The sequence below is a fragment of the Sylvia atricapilla genome, chromosome 4 (assembly GCF_009819655.1).
Source record: "Sylvia atricapilla isolate bSylAtr1 chromosome 4, bSylAtr1.pri, whole genome shotgun sequence".
Classification (NCBI taxonomy): Eukaryota; Metazoa; Chordata; class Aves; order Passeriformes; family Sylviidae; genus Sylvia; species Sylvia atricapilla.
The window spans coordinates 8,879,168-8,905,344 of record NC_089143.1 but is presented as its reverse complement, the minus strand read 5'-3'; the positions used below and the strand labels follow the sequence as shown (position 1 = coordinate 8,905,344).

At 35.6% G+C, this 26,177-nt stretch overlaps 1 protein-coding gene across 4 annotated transcripts in view; it reads right to left on the bottom strand.

The window, feature by feature from the left end:
* ATP8A1 (ATPase phospholipid transporting 8A1) overlaps positions 1 to 26,177 on the bottom strand; it is a 104,604-nt gene that overhangs the window by 35,506 nt on the left and 42,921 nt on the right. For all 4 annotated transcript variants that reach the window (XM_066317065.1, XM_066317066.1, XM_066317064.1 and 1 more), the window contains 10 exons: positions 25,575 to 25,657; positions 25,344 to 25,393; positions 19,823 to 19,892; positions 18,776 to 18,860; positions 15,163 to 15,302; positions 13,162 to 13,300; positions 11,940 to 12,004; positions 6,292 to 6,464; positions 3,547 to 3,730; positions 3,327 to 3,437 (listed from right to left, as the gene is read on the bottom strand). In XM_066317065.1, coding sequence (XP_066173162.1) covers positions 3,327 to 3,437; positions 3,547 to 3,730; positions 6,292 to 6,464; positions 11,940 to 12,004; positions 13,162 to 13,300; positions 15,163 to 15,302; positions 18,776 to 18,860; positions 19,823 to 19,892; positions 25,344 to 25,393; positions 25,575 to 25,657 — 1,100 coding nt within the window. The remainder of the gene's footprint in view (positions 1 to 3,326; positions 3,438 to 3,546; positions 3,731 to 6,291; positions 6,465 to 11,939; positions 12,005 to 13,161; positions 13,301 to 15,162; positions 15,303 to 18,775; positions 18,861 to 19,822; positions 19,893 to 25,343; positions 25,394 to 25,574; positions 25,658 to 26,177) is intronic.

Sequence of the window (26,177 nt, the reverse complement as noted above, 5' to 3'; positions counted from 1 at the left end):
ATGTTTGGGGTTATGCATTTTATGGGTCTCAGTATGATCATGGCTACTCATCTGATATGCCAGGCAAAGGAAATTAGGAACAAAATGGTAAATTCCAGTTATGGACATGAACAGCAGGAAGTGGGTAACTCAGCAGTGGGGAGAAACGACCTTGGGGGAGGGGGTAAATAACCTCCCCATCATCCAAACCTTATGGAATTAAACAAGTCATTACAGCTCTAATTACCTAGTAAATTAATTATTTTCCTAACAGCTACAAACAGCCATGTTTAAACATCTGCGACTGAACTTTAAATCTCAACTCTGCACATCTGTTTCTTCTGTTTGTCTTGTCTTTTACTCTTTCATTTAATGTTTCATATTGGGTAAAAATCAAATCTTACTTTTTAAAATTGTAAATGCCTTTTATTTAATATGAATCAGTTATTTAGAGTTAATTAGCTATTTTGCTATCTATATTACTAGATAGCAAAATGAGAAGTAGGCATAGGAAAATTTTGATGTCAAAGGGTGATTTGCATAACTTCATAAAATGAATAGTTTAACAACAAGTATGTATACAGTAATGGTAATTATAGAACTAAATCAATCCACAAAGGAGTTCTCAATCATGAGATCAATCTCAATCTCAGCCACCATTATAAAGTAATGACAGCCCCTCCAAAACAAGTATGAGGCTTTAGGCTTATCCTACACGAGTGTGATGCTCTATACAGGCTTAATAAAGCACACTCGTGGTCTATTAAAGATTCAGAGTTTTCACTTGCAATTTAGAATAATACATCAGAACATAACCTCTCAAGTCATTGTGCCTAGTCCTATACAAAAAAATGAGGCCCATATTTAAATAACTATTGCTTCAAGACACACAGTAGAAAAACATTATTACAGACCACTTCTAGTTTCTTATGAATAGGAGTTCAAGTGTCAATAAGCACTGATCACTGTGCCTGAGTATTACTGTAGACCTTTACCACTTTCTGAACTAAGAAACCAATTGACATCAGTTTCATAGCAGTCCACAAATGCCTGGAATAAAGGCTGTATTTTAGATTAAATGGAATATTTTCCATCACTTTCTTGATTAGTACTGAGCAGACATTAAAAGATAGGATGCACATCTATTAAGTATACATAGGGATACATATCTATTAAGGCAAGGCATTTTTAGTTATTGTCAGAATAAAAGCAAACTTATTTGAAGAAACTTCCAGACATGTCTTTCACAGTACTATTTTCTAAACTCCAGGAAGGAGGAGGTGTGGCCACAAAAGCCTCACAGAAGTTTTCCTGATGTAGCATTTCTGCATATTAAGCAGCAGCTTACAAATACTCATTGAGCTCTCTGCTCCCACGCCTGGTCTGTACAATAAAACTGAAAAGAGAGATTCAAGACTGGCAGTTGTCCTTTCTGGAGACATTCAATGATGAATTTCTGCCCATTCACTCACAGTATTGACATGAGCTATTAACATCTCTGAAAAGTTTTCTGAGCTGAAAAACGTTGGGTATACAGGAATTCAAACAGAATTTATTTTGTCCTTCAGAGAAGGTGTACATGGCAAAATGCTTGCATGCATTATATATACATAAAGGGTCATAAAAACCCATATCAAAATGATCTCTTTGCCCTTCCATCTGCTCAGGAGGAAGAGACTACCTTTTCCTAAAATCAAAGCCTTTTGATCTTTAGGCTATGATCTCTCTACCCTGCATTTAACTTTCTTTCTCAAAATACAAAGAGTGGGATATTTCTATCTGATTTAAGTTATAAATTTACAATATGTTTGTAGGTGACAATGACAGAAATCTAAGAAAAATAAGTTATTGTGTTCTAAAGCCAACCTTTGTATGCTTTCTATAAGCAAAGTATACATTGATACTGTTTTTTTCAAATACTTCTAGAGCTGCTGCTAATCAGTACTTCTGGAAGTCTGATCATACAAGTAGATATCCAACCTTTGAAACACAGGATCTAAAGTCTGGCACTTCTAAGCAAGAAAGGATCTTCAGTGATCTTGCTTTTTCTATAGCTTCCTACTTTATATTTTTCTAAACAGGCTACAAACTTGCTGCTCCTTAGATTGAAATCTATTTGCAGTAATAAGAGTAAAGAGGGAAAAAAAAGAGGAAATTTAGAAAATGTAAAAATATGGTAAAGAAAACCTCACACTTTTGGCTACAACTTTTGTACATAAAAAAACGATTGAAGTATTTTCAAATATTGCAACGAGTAAGGTTACATAAATAAGTATAAAAATTGGAAATATTAATCTAATGTTTACATCAGGTTTAACAGAAATAAGGCACATTCTTCCAGTAAAACTGAATACTTACTTTGCAAGTTTAAGATACTAAACTGAGAACAAATTTAAAAGAAGATGAAAATTTAAAGTGTATCTGTCAACGCCATTAATGTAAAAATATGTAAGACTATTTATAAAATTTATTTTGTGGTCACTATTTTCAGAAATTAAGCATTTTTTCCACATTTTTAACCCAAAGTTTCATTGCGAATACAAAGTTTGAATCCGTTACAAATGTAATTACTATCTATATATGTTTGATTATAAAAGATACAGCAGCTGTTGGAAGAAAAGGAAGAGAGGGGAAAGAGCAGGTTTAAAAATTTATTTAAAAATATGGTCAAAATTTTATGGTTGCTGTGTGATCATGAAGATAGTGAAAACTGTAATTATTCATTCTGTTCTAACCATACCTACCAATAAATGTACATTTATTACAACACAGTTCTCTCATGTCACTGTATTTTTCACATGATTTCACTCCTTAAAATCCCAGGTGAAAAAACTAGGTCAGCTACCTTCAGGAAAGTATCCCTGTTCTGCCTGAGGATGCACGGTCTCCCCATCCAGCAGGTGAAAGGTACCCAAGAAGGGAACTCAACCTGTGTGTAAAAAACCCTGGGCACTGCTCTGAACAGCAACTTGCAGTGAACAGAGACCTTCCAAAGGGCTTCAGATTGTGAACCCGACTGACACCAGCACACAGAGCTGAAGCACACACTAAAGCTTGTAACTAGAGTCCTTAATTACTGCAATGATGTTACATGTACAGCACTTTAATAAGCTAGCAATATTATAAACACATTTGGTACTATTATTTACTATGCAGTTTTAGAACAGCTGGGTTGCTTAAAGTAAAAAAAAAAAAAAAAAAAAAAAATCAGTTTATTGAAGTTTTTAAGATTCAGTAATAGTAGGAATTTATTTATAGTTAAAATACTTCTGTAAAATCATATAAAATAACCAAAAGCTCAAAATTAAGATTTTACTTTCAAGAAGTAACATTTCATATAAAATTACCTCGATAATATAAAGGACTATATTCTTGTAGAAGCAATACAAGATGCATTTAGCTACTCTGTTGTAATTCCAGGCTCCATGAACCAACAGCAAGTTCTTCAAATACTTGAACTGCAAAAAATATGAAAAATGAACAAACATACAATTAAGACATACATAAACGAATGTTAATCATATTTTAAAATATTTTATTGCAGTATTTTGCAGTGTAATGACTTACCTGAGCAATTGAGTAGTCTGAAGAATTAGCAGCCTGCAGACCTTCATTGCCACTGATACCAACACCAACATGTGCTGTTTGTATCATACTAACATCATTTGCTCCATCACCAATTGCTAAAGTTACTACCTTCACTTGTTTTTTTACCATTTCTACAACTTCAGATTTTTGAAGCGGTGATACCCTAAGGGATAAAAATAAGAGACAGGTTTAATACTGGATTTTAAAATGACTGTACTTTTAAAACATACTTTATGTTCTGTGAAAAGGTAATTAACCCAGGCCAATTAATACCCTGGTCAGTGACGTGGTCTTGTTATCGCCCTTCAAGGGTACATGCTAGAATCACATTCACAGCAAAATTTATAAAAAACAACATTTCTGAACTTTGGACTATTTGAAAAGCTGAAAGAGGATTCTATGTTGAGGAAGTCACCTTACCAAGTGTGTTAGAGAGAATTATTTTAAAATGTATTTAAAAAAATAAAGGAATGAAAAACAGTACAGTCTTCAAATTGAAGGTGGCTATGTATCCACATTATTCAGTGGCCAGCACAACTACTGGACTTCTGAAAAAACTGTGTGGAATGAATACAGCCTTATGGAAAACCTGGGAGGAAAGTTTCTGGGCAACACCCCTTCTGAAAGATCCTCTGGTCCACCTATATGAAAAAAATCCTTTTATGATCTTTTGGTATATGTTTTATTTGAACTCTGCTGTGGAGAATTGTACCAAGACTTGTTGCAGCCAGTTTCTACAGAAGACCCCTGACATGAGTAGTTATTTTTCATCTTTTTAACTTTTCAGGAACAGTGCCTTAATTCTTTATTAGACAATATTATAGGAGCAGCTGGAAGATGGCACTGTCACTGCCTCAACTTCATGGTGAAACCAGTAAAAAATATTTTTCATTAATTTTGCTCACTCTTAGCTGTACATTTTTACTCCAGAATAACCCACTTAACATTTTTCTTGCATATATTACTCTGAAACCAATACAGAGTTGGAATTCAGTGAGCTAAAGTCTTTAAGCCAAGCATCTGCTTGAAATTAATAACATATACAGATTTTATTTTTTTAAGAGAAGTATCTACTGAATATTTGTCAGCATCATCTGTGCTACAGCTAGTCTTAGGAAGAATCCACTAGTAATAAATGCTTCTGCACAAGTCAATGCAGTCTGCAAACTTAAAAGAAAGTGATATAATTTGTACTTTTAGAATGAAGGGGAGCTTAAGATGTTTACTGCCTTTATATGTATGAAGAAAACGTTTACATTTTTGTTTAGTCTGGGTTGTTTGTATATATATGTAATTTTTTAAAAAGTGATTGACCTTAATTAAAAAATACCATTTAAAACTTTTTATTTTCAAGCTCATTAACAAGGAAATGACATTTTTCTTACTAAAGACAAAGCATTTAACAGACACAAACATTTTGGCAGGATTTTGACTTTTGGGAAACATGGGATATTAAAAATGTTCACATTAAAACAGTGTTACGAGCAAGTATTTTAGTTTTAAACCTGTAGCCAATTTTTAAGCAACCACAAAATATGTCAGACATATATCTAGATATGCATTGAAACCAATTGACCTAAGTATATTACAGAAGTGTAAAATGAAGAAATGGCAGAGAGAATAAGAATACTACTAGTACAGAAGCTTTCATTTTGCACTTTGTTGTTTTTTACAAGAATGCAAACACTAAAGGACAGCTTTATGTACAGAATACCTCTCAATGATCACACAGTCCAACAGACAAATTATCTCTTCAAATGGCATAAAACATATTTTGTAATCAAAGAAAGAGAAGAAAAAGAAATACAGCTTTAAAAGATCAGTTCTACATGCATCTCCTGCTTGTTACTGTACTAAGCAAACTCAACCTAGTAGAAAAAGCACAATATTCCAACTTACCTGTCAGAAAGACCACTGCCATTAGGAAAGTGTTTATTCACAGTATAAACTGTTCATTACAGTTACTTCTCAGTTTAAAAGACAGTAAAACCTTAGTTTGGAATTCAAACTGTTTCAGACTAAAGCATGACTACGAAGCTTAAGCACAAAAACATTAATTGAAAAATCGCTTGGTAGCATGACATTGCTCTTCAGAAGGGATGGAAAGACTAGAAACCTGTTGGTTATTTGGATACTGTAATATTAGTTCCTTTTCTGTGTCCTTTTGCAAAGCAGAAAAATAGTTTCATTTTGAACGGATTGTTCAGATGAATCTGATTTATTTTAATGGAACAATGGAAGTTTATAGCTGTAATAGTTGATATTTACAGAAAAGGATGAAAGGTTTCATTGTATAGAAGAACTCTATAATAATTTGGCATAATAATGATTTAAGAAGGCGTTTCCACCACCTTCAGGTAATATGAAGCACCCTGAGTAGTACCTTTAACATTTTTGTGCACTTCTTAGACAGTGTCATCCATGTCTTATAGAAAAGTAACCTGTGGAGAAAGACCTACAGATGACTCTAGATATGATAAAACCTGTGGTTAACTATAATATCAATTCAAGGTCAAGATTAGTGACTCAACCTTATTGAGACTACTCTCAATGGATTACAAATGATGTTTCTGGAAATGTGCAATCTGGACTTGGACAGGTACACTCTGTTGCATACTGCTCTACAATGATACTTCACTTGAATGACTTAATTTCGTAACTTCAGATTCTTAACTTTTATATGTCAATAAAAATAGCATGGAGAGACAATAACATAAACCTTACCTGCAACAAATAACAGCTTTACATGACAGAGCCAAATCCAGGAAATACTGTCTTACTCCAAATGTCAAAGCATACTTCAGAGATTTACCATCGATGATGAGAGCAAAATCATTTTCCTTCCTTAAAGCATCACCAAGAGTACTACAATGATGGCTGAGTGTCTCTCTTGTTCCCTGTTGCACAAAAAAATGGTGCCCGTTATTTTTAATTCTTAATATTTTTAAATCCAGTATTTTCACTATGATCAGAAACACTAGCACTGGTTTTTGAAGATGTTGCCTTTTGATTCTGTTGTGAAATTTATAAAGTGAAGAGAATATTTGCAATAGTTACACTATTAGAAACACAGTAGAAATGTTGTGTAGATTGCTCGTGCACTCTGCCAAAAAAAAAAAGTGTGTAAGTTATGGTGGAACTTTTAATGCCTTTGACTGGCAACCACAGTTGCATAAATATCCACCAAAAGACACAGGTATACAGTAAACTAATATAATAATACAAATGATGATTCATATATGTAGAGATACTAGAATTCACTATTATATAAAATGTTCCAAAATGTTTAGAAAAAAAAGGAAAAAAGGCAATTCATTATATAATTACAGGCACTATAACTGAGAATTCTATCACATTAAATTCATATTTTAACATAATTTAACAATTATAACATCAAGCACACATTATACAAAGGAACGTATTTTGTATTTTGCAATTGCTAATGACAGTTTGAATCACACCTACAGAAGGCATTATTTTGTGATCTAGTACTGAGAACTTCAGATTACATTCAGTACACAATACATTCATATGTATTCATTTATACAGCAACCTGCTTTAGAAAAGTCACTGACATCTAGTTAGCTACAGTGCAGCTCTACCATGGAGTGTCATGAAAGATAAAAAATATTGTTTTATTGCTTCATTCTTTTTGAAAGATCTTTATAGAGTTACAATACACTTTTCTTCTGTTTTCTGCTTCACAGCCCAGACGTAAGAAGTATTTTAGAGAAGAAAGGAAGATGGAAAAAAACCCTCTTCTGCTTGTATAATATTGGCTTGGAAACTAATGACATCCTATGACAACAAATTCCCATATTAGATGCTGCTTTGCCTTTTCACCTCAACTTACTCCTTCCAGTTCCACACATTGTTGTTAATGGCTTTTTAACTATTTTGCTTCTACTGACCTTCTAAAGATTCATTGTTTTATCTAAAATGAGACTAGGCTGTTGGGGAAATCTGCACTTATTTCCTGGCTCCCATCCACTAGAAACTGACAGAAGTGACGTTCCACTGCTTAAAATCACACTTTAAAAAGCCTTTAAAATGACAACAGTTACAGTTTCTGTAACTCTTTTTCAGAGCACCTTCTCTAATTAAGAAATATTACAATGTAAAGGAAATTGCAATTTTTCTCATCTCTGTGGGCTATTTAATTTCTATCAAAGTTTAAACAACACATGAAAAGTCATATTCCTCCCATCTACCATTTCTTGTGTTTAATGAAATCCCCATAATTCAGAACGAGTAAATGGTCTCTGCCAAGTGGATATGCAAGTGCATAGACCCCAGTGAGATCCACCTGAGGGTGCTGAGGGACCTACTGGAAGAGCTCACTAGGCTCTTCCACATCCAACACTTTTCATCAGTCCTAGTTAGCCTTGGAGGTCCCATACAGCTGAAGGTTTGCCAATGTGACATCCATCTAAAAGAAGTGTCAGGAGGATTTGGGAGAACTGCATGGCTGTCAGCCAGGGAAGTTCACGGAACAGAGCATCTTGAGTGTCAGCACAAGGCACATGTTGTTCAACCAGGGGAACAGGACCAGTCAGCATGGATTTAGGGAAGGCAGATCCTGTTTGATAAACCTGATCTTCTACAACAAGGTGACATGAATAGTGGATGAGGGAAGGACTGGACTGTGGAAGTAGTCTACCCACTCCTCAGTAAAGCCTTTGGGACTGTCTCTCAAGCCATTCTCCTGGAGAAACTGTCTTACTGTGGCTGGGATGGGTGCACTGTTTACTGGATAGAACTGTAAAAGCAGCACCTGTAGGTGCTGTTTGACAGCCAGCTGAACATGAGTCAGCTGTGCCCAGGTGGCCAAGGCAGCCAGTGGCATCCTGGCCTGTGTCAGAAACAGTGTGGCCAGCAGGACCAGGGCAGTGACTGTCCCTCTGCACTCAGCACTGGTGAGACCACACCTCAACTCCTGTGTCAGTTCTGGGCCTCTCAGTACAAGGAAGACATTGGGATGCCAGCACATGTCCAGAGAATGGCAATGGAGCTGGGGAAGGGTCTGAAGCAGAAGAGGCAGCTAGGATTGTTCAGCCTGGAGAAGAGGAGGCCCAGGGAATTTTTGTATATTTTGAGTATATTGCTCACTACAGCTGCATGAAAGGAGGTTACAGTGTGATGGGGGTCAGACTCTTCTTCCATGCAACCTGTGACAGGACAAGAGGACACAGCCTCAAGTTTTGCCAGCGGAGGTTTAGACTGGATATAAGAAAAAATTCTTTACTAAAACGATGTTCAGACATTGGCACAGGCTGCCCAGGGAAGTGATGGAGTCACCACCTACAGAAGTACTCAAAACGCTTGTGGGATGTGGCACTGTTTAGTGGTGTACTCTTTTGTTTAAACTGACCTTAATTTTTTATTGGAAGCAGACATGCCATCAGGTAGCTTCAAGAATACTACATATTAAAACAAAAACCCCATATAGCAAGTGTCCTGGGGTGACTATGATGCCTGTATCCCCAACTGTCTGTTCTGTGCGTGCTGTATCTTTAACACTGGTTCTGAGAGTGAAGCAGGGAAAGAAGAAGCGCGCAGTTTGTTTTGAAACAGTGTTCACTCCTCCGCATTTTTCTTTCTCTCTTCCTCAGGACCATGCGTGCATCGGATACACGGACAGTGGCCAGAGAGAGGATTTTTTAGTTAGCTTAGCTAGTTGAGGCAAAGAAGCTTCCTGGATGGTTTTATTTTTCCTTTTTCTTGGGATTGTTTAAATCTGCTCTGGACTGAAAACCCAGAGGAGGACTGGGATCTGGTACCCGCAGCCCACCGGGGCCTGGACCTCGGCATTTTCCAGCACCAAAGGGACTTGGACTGATAATAGACTGAGGGAGCTGAGCTAACTCCTGGCAAGGACTTCCTCAGTTTTTCCATCTCTCTTCGGAGCAGCGAGAGGTTTTATTGTTTCATATTTTTTCATTCCTCATGCTTGTGGGCATTTTGTTTGTTAAATAAATAGTTTTTTCCACTTTTCTTTGCGGAAGTTCATTTTCCAGGACAGGCTGGGGGAGAGGCCGTTTGGGTTTGCTCTCCAGAGGAACCCCATTTGGAGGTTTCCTCCCAAATTTGCCCTAAACCAGGACACCAAGACAAAACAAAACTCCAGTTATAAAACTGTTGTATTTAAAATTCCTTTGAGGGCATACTCCCTATGCTGAAATCACATGCCTCAGATTAAAAGCAGCATAAAAATGTCCCTTATAAAATATTTTTCATACTTCAGTGGAAAATTTTTCATGAAACTGAATGGTAATCAAACTATTTTGTAGTTCCAGTTTAAATCCACAAATAAATTTATAAGGCTATGTTATGACATCTGTCTGTGATTAATAGTATTATAGTGAAATTTAGCAGTCCATTAGGTTAATATGAAGGCAAATAAAATCCAGTGCTCTTGTACACATCCTTAAGAACTGACTAACAAAACCCATATTTTGCTTGTGAAGCTAAGGTAAGATGTTCATGGGACTAGAACCCCAGAACAAATAATGTTCCAAAGAGTTGAGATACCTAAATACTTCCAGCTCTATACCAGCTGATGCCTGTTGGGGACTAGGGAGGTGGGTGGGGTTGAGGTATTTTTCTTATAATTTCATGAATAAGGGTAATTTTTCATATAAAAGAGGATCTTTTATTTTAGCACATTCTTTGTAAGCTCAGTTCACAGAGGTGGAATACAGTCTGAACAAATATTTTTTATTCTAACTTCCTCTGTCTTGCATGCTTAAGTTGTAACAATGACCAAATTGATGAGGCATTTGTTTTGTTAAATCTTTTTTTTTCTTACATGTCTTAGAGACAGGAGACTCTGCCTGTCCATAAAGGGATTAGTTTTGAGCACGCTGTGTTTTAGGAGAAGCCACTGGTATGCAATGGGAAAATATTAATACTTCAAAAGCAATGGGAAGAATCGTCCACTTAATGCCACTGTTCTCAGTGCAAGATTTCAGTGCTTTTCAGAAGAGTATGCAGATCAAGAAAAGCCAACCTCCCTAACTCCAACGAACCTATCCATATCTTTATATAGCCAAGAGTCTATACCTTACAGCCACAGAGCAACTCTTCTCAAAGATCCCAAATGAACAAGGTCCATGACACTGGGATTATTTTTGTCAAGGTTTCCTGGCTGTTCAGTTCCTCTCACAATGATGAAACTGGGCTGTCCAGCACCCCTCAGGGGTGCACAGAGGTGGACCTATGCTACTCAAAAGCCAAAGTTTCATTCCATGTGAATTCCTTAACAGATACTGTTCCAACTAAGTATTATAGTCTCTTGCCAACTAGTCTTGTTACTAGTGTGCAGAAAGGAAAGAGGAACTGATCTGCCTTCGCAGCACTGACTCAGCATTCTGCAATCACAGCAGTCCATCCCTCTCTCCATTTCCTGAGACCTGATCCACTCCTCTATTAGAACGTTCAAGGCAGTTTACTCAAGGTAATGAGTCACGATAGAAATAGAGACCGACATGCCTTACCAACCAGTAGCAAGCAAAGGGTAGGACCCAAGACATACATTCATCAAACAGTAAAATGCACACTATCACGAGGCAGAAAACTTTATAGTCTCTTTTTAAAATATTTGCATAGAGCTAATTTACTCTTATTTTTTGATCTACCTCTCAGACTACATTCACCTGCTGCTGAAGGAAACCGTTATATGTGTTATTGCCAAAACGAGATCTGCAAGTGATCAGTTTGCATGTACAAATTCAGCTGGCATAAGATACTTGCATTTCCATGTACTCTGTACTTTGGGCATGCAAGGAAAGGATCTCAATCTCTATAAAATCTAGACACTCCAGTTTGAAACAGGAAGAACAGTGAAGTTATTGCAGCTACAGTGCAGTCATTGCAGCTACTACCTTTTATTCTTACACTATATATAAATAAATTTACTATAAAAAGACACTGCTTGATAGATATTTATTGAACTTTTGAATCATCACACTAGAAGTGGTTTATTTGTAATGCTTGCATAATGTGAAGCTCCTGGCTTTGAGCCTGCATGGATGAAATCTACTACATGGAATTCGTTGGCTCATAGTTGACAAGTTCCTTTGTGTAGTAGCTACCCTGTAATTTCAGGAGGTATAGACTGTTTTCCAGTTATCCAGCAACATTCTGTCACAAACACCATACAGCCTTCCAAGCATGGAATACTAAAATAAAGAAAGCAAACTCCCAGAACAAACATAAACAACCACCCCTCAAATCATGGTTTTAGCAGAATTTTCTATGTTTGTTCAGATAAACAGACACTTATTTTTTATACCACCTTCAATATGATGTCTGGATATTTTAAATACTAAAATAATGTTTAATTAACTGAGAACTTCAAAGATTTTACTTACGTCAAGAGAGCCTTCATTTATAACAATTAGTCCCATGTTCTTTCTCAAAAGTTTACAGGAGTGTCCTGTTAGGAAAGATTTTGCTTTTAAAAATTGCTTTCACAAAATCCATTATAATATAATATGCCATTTTTTTTCCTTTAAGAGAACTAAAGACAGAATTAAAAACAGGATTTCCCTAGCTGAAATAAATTATAAAAAAAATTGTACTGTATTTTATAACAGTACATACAGGCACTAGGGCAGAACAGTTAGATTTTCCCTTGCTGCAACTTGCAACTGCTCTGCCTTATTCAGAGGTGCTTTAAAGAGAGTTACAGTAAACAACAGATTGCCCTGAGCCTTGTAAATTTTTAGAATGCAACTTGTATTTCCTTCAAAACTTGCATATATACACCTTTTCACTTTTTTCTTTTATTCTTTGATGCACTAAACAGGATGCATTTTCTATGCTAATGACGTAGGCTGCCTAGTCAAAAGTACGTATCACCATTCCTAATAAAGTAGAAATATTGGTATTATATGTATTGCCTCAAACCTGAAGATACTAAGGAAAATAACCTTAGATCAACTGTATCATGTGCACATGGAGAGTTCATTAAGATCAGAAATAACATCCAATAAAAAGGATCTATATGGCTTTATTTTGGACATGTATCTATACTACAGCAGTAAGTGCTGATATGGTAACACACAAAGAATATTAAATGTTAAAAGCAGCTTTCATCTATAACTAATGATATGGATTTGTCATTGTTGAATGATAATTTTTTTTACCATCCTTCATAATAAAAGGAAATAATAAAAATAAACCTTTGTTAAAGTGTTATAGTACGTTAGTTCATCTTTCTTGGAAAGAAGGAAAAATAGAGAAGGGAAACCAAGAATATTTACATGCTCTTAACATTATTCTTTTTCACTGTCAAAAGCCAATGTATTCTTTTAATTCATTTCATATGCTGTAAAAAAGTACAATTTCCTATTTTTTTGCCTCCTCTCTAATGTAACTTTTTCTTGCTCTTAGTATTTTAACAGCGGCAGAATCCACCATTCCCTACCCTATCACTGACTAAAAAATAAATTCACATTCAAGTTCTGGAGTGACATATAATAAAATTATTTTTTACAAGACAACTTTCCATTCTGAAAGAAATTTTACTCCATCAACTGCTATTCTTTTTAAACATGTAACAAAGACATCAAATAAATGCAAATATAGTACCAATATTAATTGCAGTTTCTTGTTTGTCCCCAGTAAGTATCCAAATTTTTATGTCTGCTTTCATGAGTGTCTCTATGGTTTCAGGCACTTTGTCTTGTAGTTTATCTTCAATTGCAGTTGCTCCAAGCAGCTGAAGATTCTGTGAACATAAAATATTTCATACATCCAGGTTTTTCTGGTTACAATACAATTTCAATGTTCAAATAATTTTACTTAACTCTCTGTATTTACGACAAGATTAATGCTCTCTAAACTCATTACTCAGATTTGGTATCAACAAATAAAGGACTTCCACTGTATTCCATGAGCTTTAACTTAGATATTTGTGTGGCTTGACAAAACTGCACAGTATGACCACTCAAACTTCAGTCAGTTATTCACTCAGTAACTGAATGGCAGCAACAGCTATTTCCTGAGGAGTACCTCTCTGATTTGAAGGTTTCAGAAGTGTTAATACCACACTTTCTCTCTTTTAATGATTTCTCTTTACTTAGTAAAAAAAATTCAAAACACCTGTCAGTTTCTCTTAGTATTTTACGTTTGATTTTAGCTTCCTATGGTGCAAATCTACACAGTTTTTGTGAATACGGCCATTTTTATATTTCCTATTTCTATACCTTTTAAACCAGCTAAATAGTAAAGACACCATTATACATCTAATAGTGTGCACTCCTGGTAGCAGCATGACCTGCATACTACATTCTGAGGTAGTACTTGTGCAGCTTATACAGAAATTTGGAAAGGCAGCAGTGTTGTCATGGCATTAAAAAGTAACAGTTTCAAGACTGTTCTGTCACATCCAGATAAACTGCTCAGCAATGTTCATTAGTGACTGAAGCTATATATCCTCACCCTTATTTTTCATGAATTAAACACGACAGATTCCTGAGGCTCTGAACTTTAAGCAGCTTCATCAATCCAATCTCTCTTATACCTTCCGAGGAAAAAAAACTGAAAATAAGCCCCCGAAATTTAAGTATCAAAACTTCAAACCCTATTGGTCTCATGCACCCCTTTTCCTTGTAAATTGGATAGTCATGAGACGTTTTCTTGTTGAGGCAGTGAAGTCTTAACCTCATGCTTGGCTACTCCAGAAGCATTGTTGCCAGAAACTGAAGGCTCTGCTCTTGTGACAATGTACCTGGGCACAAGCTTGTTTTATGTGCCTTCAGTAAAACAGGGCTGACAAAGTGGAGCAACTCCAACAGAGGGACACAAAAATAGCTTAGGACACAGAGCACACTTAAGAGTACCTGAAGAAGTAGAGTGAGTTTAACATGGGAAAAAAATAAGACTAAGGGAGGCATTCCTTCTGCTAACTGAAGCTTGCTGAGCAGCCATCCTTCTCCAAAACACATGCTGCACAGTGAAAGAGCAAGAGGCATCAGTCACATTCTGGAGTAGTAAAAATTTTAATTCAGAAGAAGAAAAAAAAGACTAAGTTGAGCATCAAAAAAAAAAAAAAAAAAAAGTCTTACTGCAGCTGGGAAAAGTCCTTCCTTGTGGATACTCAAAACTTCATCAAAGTGTTGGGCGAGCAAAACTAGCCCTGCTCTGAGCAGGGATTTGTGTCTCGATGACCTCCTGAAGTCCCTTCCAATCCTGACTACTCCATTGTTCCAGGATCTTTATATAATGAAGCAGATGTTGTTTCTCCATGATTACAGTTTTTTACACTAGAAGAACTCTGACAAAAAGCTTCCCAGTATTTCAACCCATAATCGACACCTTCCAGCAAGGTAGCTACTTGCAGCAAATACTTTGTCAGATTAATTGTTCCTTCACTTTGATTTCTTAAACTGCAAGAACTACACGACACAGCTGTCAGTATATTGTTAGATTTTTTTTTTCTAACTGTTACTCCTCAGTAGTGATTCACTTTTCATGGTACAAAAAATAAGGACAGTAATTAAGAACTCACTCTTCTGCCCATCCCTCTGCCCACCCCATCCTCCCCCCAAGCAACCCAAACCCCAGAAAGCTTCATCAAGCTCCACATACTTTTTCAATTAGTTCATAGCTCTCCTCAAGTTTGAGTACTCTGTTTTGTATAGCTGTAGAAGCACGGTGATAGACATCTAACCATTCTTGGTAATCACTTTCTGAAATCTCAGCCACAGCAAAACACAGAGTTCTTAAGCCTAGAGAGAAAGCAGATACTGATTCAGTATTTGTTAGTCCCTTCTCTGATATGCCTGCAATAAGTACCTTTTGAAAACTGAAATTATTCTGTACTATATGTATGCTTATGCCTGACTTTCAAAATACTGCTGCACCTCTTGAAGAACTTATTTAAATATACATAAAGCAAAAATGGGAATTCAACAGAGTGACAGTTTCAAGGAAACTGAATATAATACAAGTGATATGTCTCTCCAGAAAAAAAAAAAATACATAAGATTTGACTTACTTTAAACTGTAAAAAAGACATGAAGAAATCTGAACACTTGCTAAAACTGTAAAATTGAATTGTATTTCTGAGAAAGAGATTTATAAACTTAAATGTTGCTATGCTGGAAAGAAGTAAAGTTAAAATATGTCAGCTTAATGTTACAACTGCCCTCTTTACCCCTCCTCAATTCTTAGGAGATTCTAGTTTGAAATTTATCATCTAGAGCCAACTTTGAATCCCTTCATTTAACTTTCCCATCTCACAGATTGCTTCAGCTTTCCAAATTCTTAAAATAAAATCATTATGTACCATTTGGCAATTTCACTCACCAACCTTTGAGCTGGTTGATATTCTTAACAGATTTTTTCCTTCAGCAGAAATCTGATTTAAGCATTACAGCAAGAATTTGAGACTGCGTGATTTTAGGAAATACCTATTTTTTGACAAGACACATTTAACACTCAATTTAAGTAGCTAGGTGTGAATTTTCTAACAGCTCATTTTCACATCTTACCAGATTTGTAGAGAATGAAGTTGACATAACTCTTTATATACTAGCCACAGTTTGCAGGCCAGGGGATTTTGAAGTGGGGCAGGCAGGATTAATGTAGTTACCCTTTGGTCCCTTGCCCACTCTGCTCTAGGAGACAAACAGCACCACGACCTGGGGTGGTTAAATGTAACCTTTTTTGTTCAGAGGTTTCTGGAGCATACAGCTTAGCACCAGTGGCAATTTTGAAATTATAAGAGGTTTGGCATGAAATAATACATGTGTCTTAGATGTAAGAGTAATTTAGTATCCTCAGGAGAAAACCCATGTGTAAGTGGGTATTCTGACAACTTAACAGCATTAGGAACATAGTATTTCACCATCTAGACTTAGAAGAGTAAACTCAAGGCTGACAACTCAAATGATTTTTTTTTTCTCTGCATAATAAGGATATGTTAACAAGGTCCAAAGAAATGAATATAAGTGAAAGGGAGGAAAGAAATCTATGTCTGACTAACAGTGATAGTATTTCCACAATGTTTTCAACATATTTTCTGCAGACAATCAAATGAAGAAAAGAAATCAAAGTGTATGGAATGTCAGCAAATAGTTTTTTTCAAGGTATTTGATTTCTCTTTTTAAATCACTGCCTGGTTTTCTTTTTTTTTTATTTTATTTTTAATATGCTTCTTTTCATTATGATTTAAAAGAATCTTCCAAATAAAATGTGGAAAACAAAATATCATTAAGCCTGGTTCTTAGCAGACTGGAACAACACAGGAAAATTACAGAGGATTTTTCTATTTATCCAAGCAGGCATTAACACTCAAGCTCAATAAATGCTTACATACAAATGCCAGCCATGCTAACCACTTCATTTTTGAACAACACACCAAGAGCAGGCAGCAAATGCCAAGGACATACTGTCCTGCCACATGAAAGGATGCTCATGAGAAACTTTGCAACATAGCTGGCTGCAATTTAAATCTGAAGTAAAAATAAATACCAATTTTTTAATCGATTCCAGAGATACATGATTTTTTTTAAAGATTGAATTTTATGCTTTTAAGAAGGTTAGAAATTTGCTGTTCTGAACTGTAGATCTTTTAATCTATTGAAAAGAAGGATATAAAAATATCTGAACAAACTTCTTAATCCTATCATATGTACAGTGGTTCTAAAGACAGGTGGAATTTTTCACTTTTTACATTGATTTATTTAGTGCAACCTGACTGCTAAGGAGTTGTACTACTTATTTAATGAAAAAGGTAATTAAGAACTGGATTTAAATTTTCACATCAATTCATACAGTACAATAGATAGTGATCTAATTTTGTCTTCTCTGTAACCATATATATACACCTTATGACCCAAATTAACTTCACACCTAAGTAACTTTTTCTTGACTAATTCTGGTTAAGCCTTTCTAGAATCCCAGTGTGTATCTGAGGCTTTAGACTGTACCATCAGTCAGATTTGTTTGCGTATAGTTCTGCTTTCAACTTCATTGTATAATTTATTCTAACTTTATTACTTTAAGATTCTTTAAGACTAACCAAATATTTTCTGCAGCAATCCTGATATGGAAAAACTAACAAAATAAACTTATCTGTGACTTGCTTCTACTCTCACTGATAGAACCAAGAGACTGAAGCTGTTTAACACACTAGTCAAAACTCTAAATTCTACGATAAACCAAAAGATAAAAACTTGAGAAGTCACATGCATAACAAAAAATGACCTTTCCTAACAAGAATATCTGGCCCAAGATCAGTTAACAAAATGTAAGCATTGTTTTCTAGTTTGCTTTCCAGTGCAAGTTTATTTCTTAAGACATATAAAAGGTAATTTTAATGTTCTAGTATCAGTATTAGAAAAATAAAGAGGTAAAAAACTCTGCAGTTCAGATTCCCATAACTCTTACAATTCTGCTTCCAAGTCCTCTCTGCCAACTCATTGATAAATTGTAACACTATGATACTGCACAGTACAACACTATAATCCTTTCCTGAGATACTAAGGGAGCATGGCATTGAACATCTGAGGAACTGTGCAGAAACCTTTCTACAGTCTGCTTTTCTCATCACATCTGTACTGTGAAATACATTATAAATAAATAACTAACTGGCTGCTTATATCAATCATCTTTATTTTGCAGTCTTTTGAATTTTACTTACTTTTCCTACTTCACCAACCCTCACACAGAGGTTCCCCCCATTTGGCAACTGTTTTGTAAAATTGATTATTAAAACTGCAGATACCAAAAAAAACCACATTTGGATCCTCCTTATTGGGACTAGAAACAATGCAGCTAAAAGCTACCTTAAAAGCACTATGTTAATGATTTCCAACCATCTTTACTTTGGCTATTTCTTCCTGTGTGCCATCCCTACAGCATTCACTGGGTATGAGGCATGAAAGCGACCATGGGAAATGAGATCTTCACAGAAACAATGTGCTATGTGTTTGCTCTCTGGAAAAATATGTTTTGGTTAAAAGATTCTACTGTGTACTCTGTGGGTGTGGGGGTTGTTTTTTAGCGTTTTTTTAAGCATGAAGTTATTACTGAAATTTCTTAGGAAGAGGAAGACTTTTCTTAAGGGGACATTGCTAAAACATAATTTTCAAACTTAGCATGAGTAAAACACTACAGCAAGACAAAACTGAAACACTGGAAAGTTGAGTGCAAACTGAATTTCACATTTATTTTTATATTGAATAATATCACCAACCTTCTGTAGCAAACTGCTCTAGATGTTTTAAGGTGATTTCTTTGTATTTTGAACTTTCAGCAAGACGGTCATAAATTACAGTATCCTACAAAACAAATAAATATAGCTCAGAACACTTTAATAGAAAAATGATTTCTTTATTGGGTAGACAATACAAATCACATAGGAAAATAGCAGAAAAATAGAACTGTATTATTTAAGCATCAAAAATTAATAGACCTAGTCCTATTTCAGAAGTTAAAAAATGACATTCAAATTCTCAGATTTTCTAAATTTATGAATTCGACTATAATGCAGTTTTTTCTTCTACATATTTGATGTTATTTCCCCTTATTTTGAAAAGTGCCAAAATGTTGTCTTCCTCTTAATATTAAGCCCACAAAGTAAAATTAGTGCTTCAAAACTGCTTTTTGTAGCCAGCTTAAAACACAGAATATTAACAACAAGTTTTTTTCTTCACTTGAGATGATAAAATTTATATTCTACAGAATTCCTTTTCCTAAAACATTCTGGAACTGGATTTCATCTCCTTCCCCCTCAATTTGACCTGACATACAGACTGAGAACTAATGAGCAATTCTGCCATTCCCATATGCATTATGATAAGGATACCTTTCCACAGGTCCCGCTTTTGGGAAAATTTACTTCTGCATAATATCAATGGTTGGTTAAAATTTCCATCTAGTCAGTTATGCTAGATTACTACCTCTATCTAGTGATCCATGCTCAGCTATTCCAGCAAGTAATTAATACAAGTTCATCCATTTTCCTGAAGTACAGAAGGAAGCAATTAATAGGAAGCATAAAGATACAGTACAAAGCATAGGATGAACAGATCTGTCATACCTTCACAGGCAGTTAGTAAAAAAAGACATTAACTAGTTCATTGCATTGAACAGCTACATAGCAAAACAATGTAAATTGAAAGAGGTACTTCAACATTCCTTCCCCCATATTTTCAGTGTTTTGACTGCAGTTATTACAATCTTTTGCTTTCGAATTTGTAGCATGTATTCTTTGTTACAGTGAAAACAGAACAAAACTCACAGCTCCTTTGCAGTAGAGTCTTAACTTCCCTGATGGTGTGCGAACTATCACTGACATTCTCTTCCTAGTGCTGAAAGAGAAATAAATTCTCTATATAAGGTGGTTCATAAACACAAGCATTTACCAATATTTTATCTAATATATATCTATATATCTTATATTACACACTAAGGATAAAAACTTAGTCCTATCTATTCTGAATTATGCTCTCAGCTGTCTGTAGTGGAAAATGGTTTTAGTGTCTAACGATTAAAATGAATGCTATTCTTCTGTGCATCCTTCTGTAGCTCTTTTTCCATCAAAATAATATTTTTACACCTTGATCTAAATACTGTGTACTGATGACAAAAAAGCACCTTTAAGCACAAAGTGCTTATCATCAATATCATAATGAGGTAGTGTATCACGGACTGTTTCAGTTTTTCCTTCCTTCCTTCCCAGCCAGCCAGAGTCGCTCATACACTGTACCGTGCTGCAATCCTGTTACTGTTATTCCAGAGTTTCATCTATCATGCAAAGTTTTCAGTATGCAAAGAACTGGAAAGGGGCTTTAACTTCAAAAAATTTAACTACTCTCTGGCTCTGAGTTGTTAATAAAATCCAAGTTATTTTTTGTTTTTGTCCTCGTAACTGAGGTAGAAATGGGAAGAAAGCATGGAGAAGACTGTCATGATCTGCTTTCTCCCCTCTGAGGTTTGCCAACAAGCATTCTTTAGGTGCAAGATCATGTCTTGTCAAGATGTGTATTTTTGTCATAAGTCTTTGAAATTTCAACTTAATAAATAAATCTACAGAAACTATTCAGGGAATAAAACATTTCTCATAAAATAGTTCAGAGTTAAACAGAGATGGAAATAAATGGTCCTTTAACAATTTTGGTTCCTGTTGGAACTGGATCCCATTTATACATCATCAAAGACCATTATTGTATGAATGGTTTCTGAAGTTCAGGCTGCCATGGAAAATATCCTGTAAATGGAATGTGGACATAGGTGAAGGAAAGAAATTTATAATTATAGGTGAAGTAATGGGCTGAAGAGTGTCTTCAGGAAAACATTTTATAATTCCACCTGGGTGTGCACTTTGCTTACAGTAAAAATTTCTGAACAGTTATAATAATAACCATGAATATTGCACAAAAGCTCATACAAAGCCATTAACTACTGCAACTTCTTTTCTATTTCACCTCTAAACCTCAGACAAGTGAAATTTCAAAAAGCTTTATACAGTGTTCAGTTGGGAATCTACTTAGACAACACTGGAGAAATTAGGATCATCTAAATTACAGTTAAGCTGCCTAAAATAAAAAGAAGTCTCATATCCACATTGATTCTGGCCAAGACTATCTAGCCTACTGCTACTTGAATTCATTCCATTTGCCTGAATGTTCAATTCAGAAGGAATTACAGGAGGTTAGAGAGTGTATAAGTAATAATTTGATATATTTGCTCTTGACAGGTATAAACTCAGCAGTTTTGTACTTGTCATGCAACACCAGAAGATTACAACCTTGAAGTCCTGCATGGAGCTGTATATTATTCTACTGAAGATGTATCAAAGAATAACCAATATTTTCCTGTAGCATTCTGAAACTTTAGCTGTACAGATAGATAACAAATCTTGACTGACATGCACTTTCTTAGTAAAACTGCAATAAAGCTAATGACCAAGAGTTACTGTCAAGAACTTCTAACTTTTTATGAGCTTTATGGCAGTGACTGTTTTATTTCCTTTTCCTGGTGAACTACAGTAAGCCATTAAATTGCACTACTACAAATAACTGTCAGTGTGAGACCACTGTTTTGTCCTGCTTGTTCTCCATCGAAGCAATGTGAGCAGCCATAAAGATGACCTGGTTACAATGGGAAAAATACATAACAGAAGATGTTTGCTGAAATAGTGACAGAGAAAATGCCAGCAAGCCTAGAAATTGGAGATATCCTGAGATACCATCAACATGCACAAAACGAGAAACTGTAACTAAAACTGTTTGTCTGGAAAATGAAAGAAGTATCATTAGAAATTAGGAATTGAAAAAAATCTGGAAAAATAAAAATTGGTCTGGGAAAAAAGAAGACACCAGCATCTACTGGTTGTCTCAAGTGAAATACAGAAATTAGCAGCATCTACTGACTGCTGAATGTGGTGGTGTCCTACATTCCCTTATGTCTGTGCCCCACACAAATGACTTATTTGTACCCAACACGGCGCCTCTCTACGAGCCAGCCCCAAGCAAATCATCCTCAAGGTATGTTTGTATACATTCCTTTGCTAACAGTAATTTTTAATAATCTGTAATAATAATAATAAAAAAAAGCAGGAAAGAAAGTCCTTGTGTGCTACGGAATCCTGCAAGCCCACTGTTGTGATTTCTATGTACCTGCAGCCTGGGCTGTTACAAAGAGGCAGAAGAGCTGGTAATTCCCACGGAGCTGCAAAGGGATTATAAAACAGACAGAGGCAGATTGAAGGGGCAGAAATACTTCCCTCAGTCACAAGATCTGCCACTTTCAGAAGAAGCTCTTGATAGGACCAGTTACTCTAGAATCTGACTTAAGGTTAAACAACCACAGGTAACAAATACCACTAACAGAGGTTTTGGTACCTCCTCTGTCAGCCACTTATTCTTTTTTCACTTTTAGAAGTATCAGGTCTTCAGTCACAAAATCAGTGTATTCTGGAGTGCTCTGAATAATTGAGAGGAGGTAAGGCCTCAAATGCTCTAGGATGCCCTCTGTCTGGCCAGGACAAGAGCGGAGCCAGTGTAAATTACTCATAAAAACAATCACACAGAAGAGGATAATCAAGGTATGAATTACAGGTAAATATACTGGCATTGTAAATGAAAAATATAGGAATTCAGACAAGAAGCTTTAAACTGTAACAATCACCGATGACTTCTCCTAGGTTATGGAGGTATGCCCCAGGGATATAGATGAAAATCAGTCATTAAATCAATAGATGGTACATACTCCAGATATTGAGATATTATTACTACATATGTACTCAGTACTTGCCAGTGAAATTCATTCTGGTGTTAAAAATGCAAATCTTTCCTCTAGGAAAACAAGCAGATACAAATCAAAACCTCATTCAGTAGCATTGCTAGAAGTGACATGTTGATGCAAGGACTGATGTGCAATTTGTGCACTGATAGTGGGCATCAATTATGGTTAATGACACAAGGAATCACACTCAAAATATTATGCAATTTTGCAACTGGCCCAGGTGAAAAGACAGTGCGTGCAGTTGACACAGGGATGAAACCAAACATAAGGCTTTCTACACTTCTGGATCTCTGACACAGTGCCTTGCTTTCCCCTGCCCTGCAGACACATATCCTAGGAGTTGGTTTGGACTGCCAAGAGACAGCTGCAGTTTTTCTATTTGTTACAGCACCAGGTGACAGAACATAAGTACAGGCACAACACTGCTCAATTCCTTCCCTAACAGTACAGGGAGGCCTGAACCACAGAGAATCTGAACAACCCTTCACTCCCTAGAACTAAAGGTACCACAGCAGTTGTGGCATCTGAGCAGACTACCTACTGGAGGCTATGTAAACTCAGCAAAAGTTATTAAGACAGTATTTGCTAATTTTAACAATTATCAGTACAGTACTTTCAGTATACTTTCGGTGGGCTCACCTGCAAATTAGACTCACTACTACTTCCTTGCTACGAACAAAGTAAAATTACTATGTTGTATGAAGTGTACATTGTGCCTCTTTTCACAGGCACAAGTGTAAAGAGAAAAGAGAATTCCAGAAGTGACACGTCTACCAAGTATTCCTACAAGTTTTACTTCTGTAACATGCTTCTCCAGAAGACTGTCCTATCAAATGTTGACATTGTTGCACTCTTCTTGCAGAGGAGTCTTAATCTAGCCTGCACTGGAAAGTGGCAAGGAATTAATTTGCATTTTTTCTAGGAAAACCTTGGAACACCTGCAAACTCTTAACGGTTTATTCAAAACAGACTACTTCTCTGAAGATACATGCTCCTACCCATACAAATAGTGTTGTTTTGGAGCCAAAACTTCTCTTGCTGTGGAACACGGGTGACCTCTAGTGCTTCTAACAAGCCAATTCCAAGCACAGATAAGTAAGAACAAAATGATTGCAGAATAAGAACAAAAACATCTATAAAAACGGAATACTTAATAGAATTCTGGGATCCACCAAAAAACTTATAAAATTTTCCCACCTCCATAAAGTATCACTGTTTAAATTACAATCTTAGTCCTGAGCAGAAGTTTAAAAAACCCCTATGAAATCAAGACAAAGATTGAAACCAGAAACAAAGTAGCAATCCTTCACCACTTCTCCAGAAACACAGTATGAACTTTCAGAAAAGTCAAATTAACAGCAATGCACCTTGCACTACATACTTGCTAACTTACAAGACAATAAAATACAAGCAATGCCTGCAAAAAAAATGAAACCATTACTTAAATCTAAAAAATTCATGTATGTCCCCTACAATACATAAAACGAGCATTAATTGCAAACAGACATTAAAAGACATTCAAAACTATTAAGATTACATTCTGTTGCATCTTTCATTGTTTCATATTGTTATTGCTATTATGATATCTATAGGCAACTACTCTGATTTCACACAACAGACATCTTCAGTCTGTCTGTCATGCATTAGACTGGTTTTTTTTCTTTTCTTCTTTTTGGTCTTGTTTTGTTTTGTTTGTCAAGGGAAATATTATACGACAGGAAGGAAAACAACAATCACTTTGCACAGGCACAATTACGAGTAATCATTTTAAGAAAAAAAAGGAACTTCCTCTACATTCAAATCTCTTCCTCATCCTGTGCCAAAGCAAGCAAAAGACCTACAAAAACACTTAGAACACAGGCAGCGTACATAGATAAATAAACAGCTCTACACAAGAATTGAAACTGCATCCATGTTTCTTATGAGTTCATTTACAACTCCAAGAACTTTAACACAAATTTTTTCCTCAAAGCAAGAGATATGATACTCATATCCCAAGTAAACCAACTAGTCAACACTGTAGTGATGCTGCTCAGAAGATACTGAGTCTCAGTATTTTAACAAGCCATAATTATGCAAGTGTAATTTAAGTCAAATGCAAAATTTATTTTATCAGTCATGATAAACACACTTACTTTTTAATAAATCACATGGTGCCAAGGCTTTCACAAATTTAGAAGTCTGAGTACTTTCCTATATGATTTTTCAAAGTTTTTTAAAAAGTTTTGAGATCAAAGGATCTTTTAATCTTTGAGAAAAGGCAAAAGTGAAAAATATTAGTCACAATGTAGACAACAAGAAAAAAAAGGCCTCCAAAAATGTCTGACAATAAACCAGGAAGTTTGATTTTAATCATGTAATCTACTTTGTCCATAGTGTGTTTACAAATTACACAGATACAAGCTAGATAACCTGCAAACTTTGCCTGTAAAAATATCAAAAAATGCAAAAATTTTTATTCATGAGAGAAGTGTCTAAGTATTTTCACAAAAAGACACCAAGTACAAATTTACCTTGTAAATTCCAGGACATTTAGCAGTTCATATCTCTCTTCCTGTCCCAACTGAAAAATAAAAAAACACAAACCAGAAAGGTAAGAAATAAAAAAAAAAATCCCAAGCAAAAGAACCAAAACCAAACAAACAATATGCCAATACAAATGTATCATAATGCAGTCATTCAGATTATTTAAACTAAAGCAGAAGCAAATACAGTAAATGAAAATGTTACTCCAATATACTTACAGACTCGATGATTACTGAGTCAGGCGTCCTTCCAGTGAATACAAAACTAAGATTCCTGGCTGCTCTGACCAATGCTCCTTCATCTGCAGCAAGTTAAATAGTTATTTTACAAATGTACCAGAAAACTGTTAATCATGATTTAATCAACACAGTCCAGGCTTTTCCACTTTTCACTTCCTTTTTCCTTTATGGATTTTAAGATTAAATGTGGTACTGGAACAACCCCTTTGTTTCTCCTGTGAAAACTGAAGAAATGAGTTTACAATTCAGAGAAAACAAGCCCTGAAAGGAGCACACCTCTCAGCTCAGTAATAACAGCACCCTTTTCAAAGCACCTAGGCTGGCACCTTCCTCAGTAGGTCACTGGACAATGTACAATGCTTTTTGTTTAACTTCTGGTTTGGAACAGAAGAATGGCAAGTAATTCCTGTAAATAACAGTAACTTCATTGTCTACATTCAGCAAACCAGCAATCACATCTCCAAAAGTCACCAGCTCTCTCCAAGTGGCTCAGCATGTCAGAATGCAGTTTGCTTGCAATGCCCAGTAAAACATTGCTATGACCTAGTTAACTTTATTTATGGCACTACCTCTGCCCTTGTC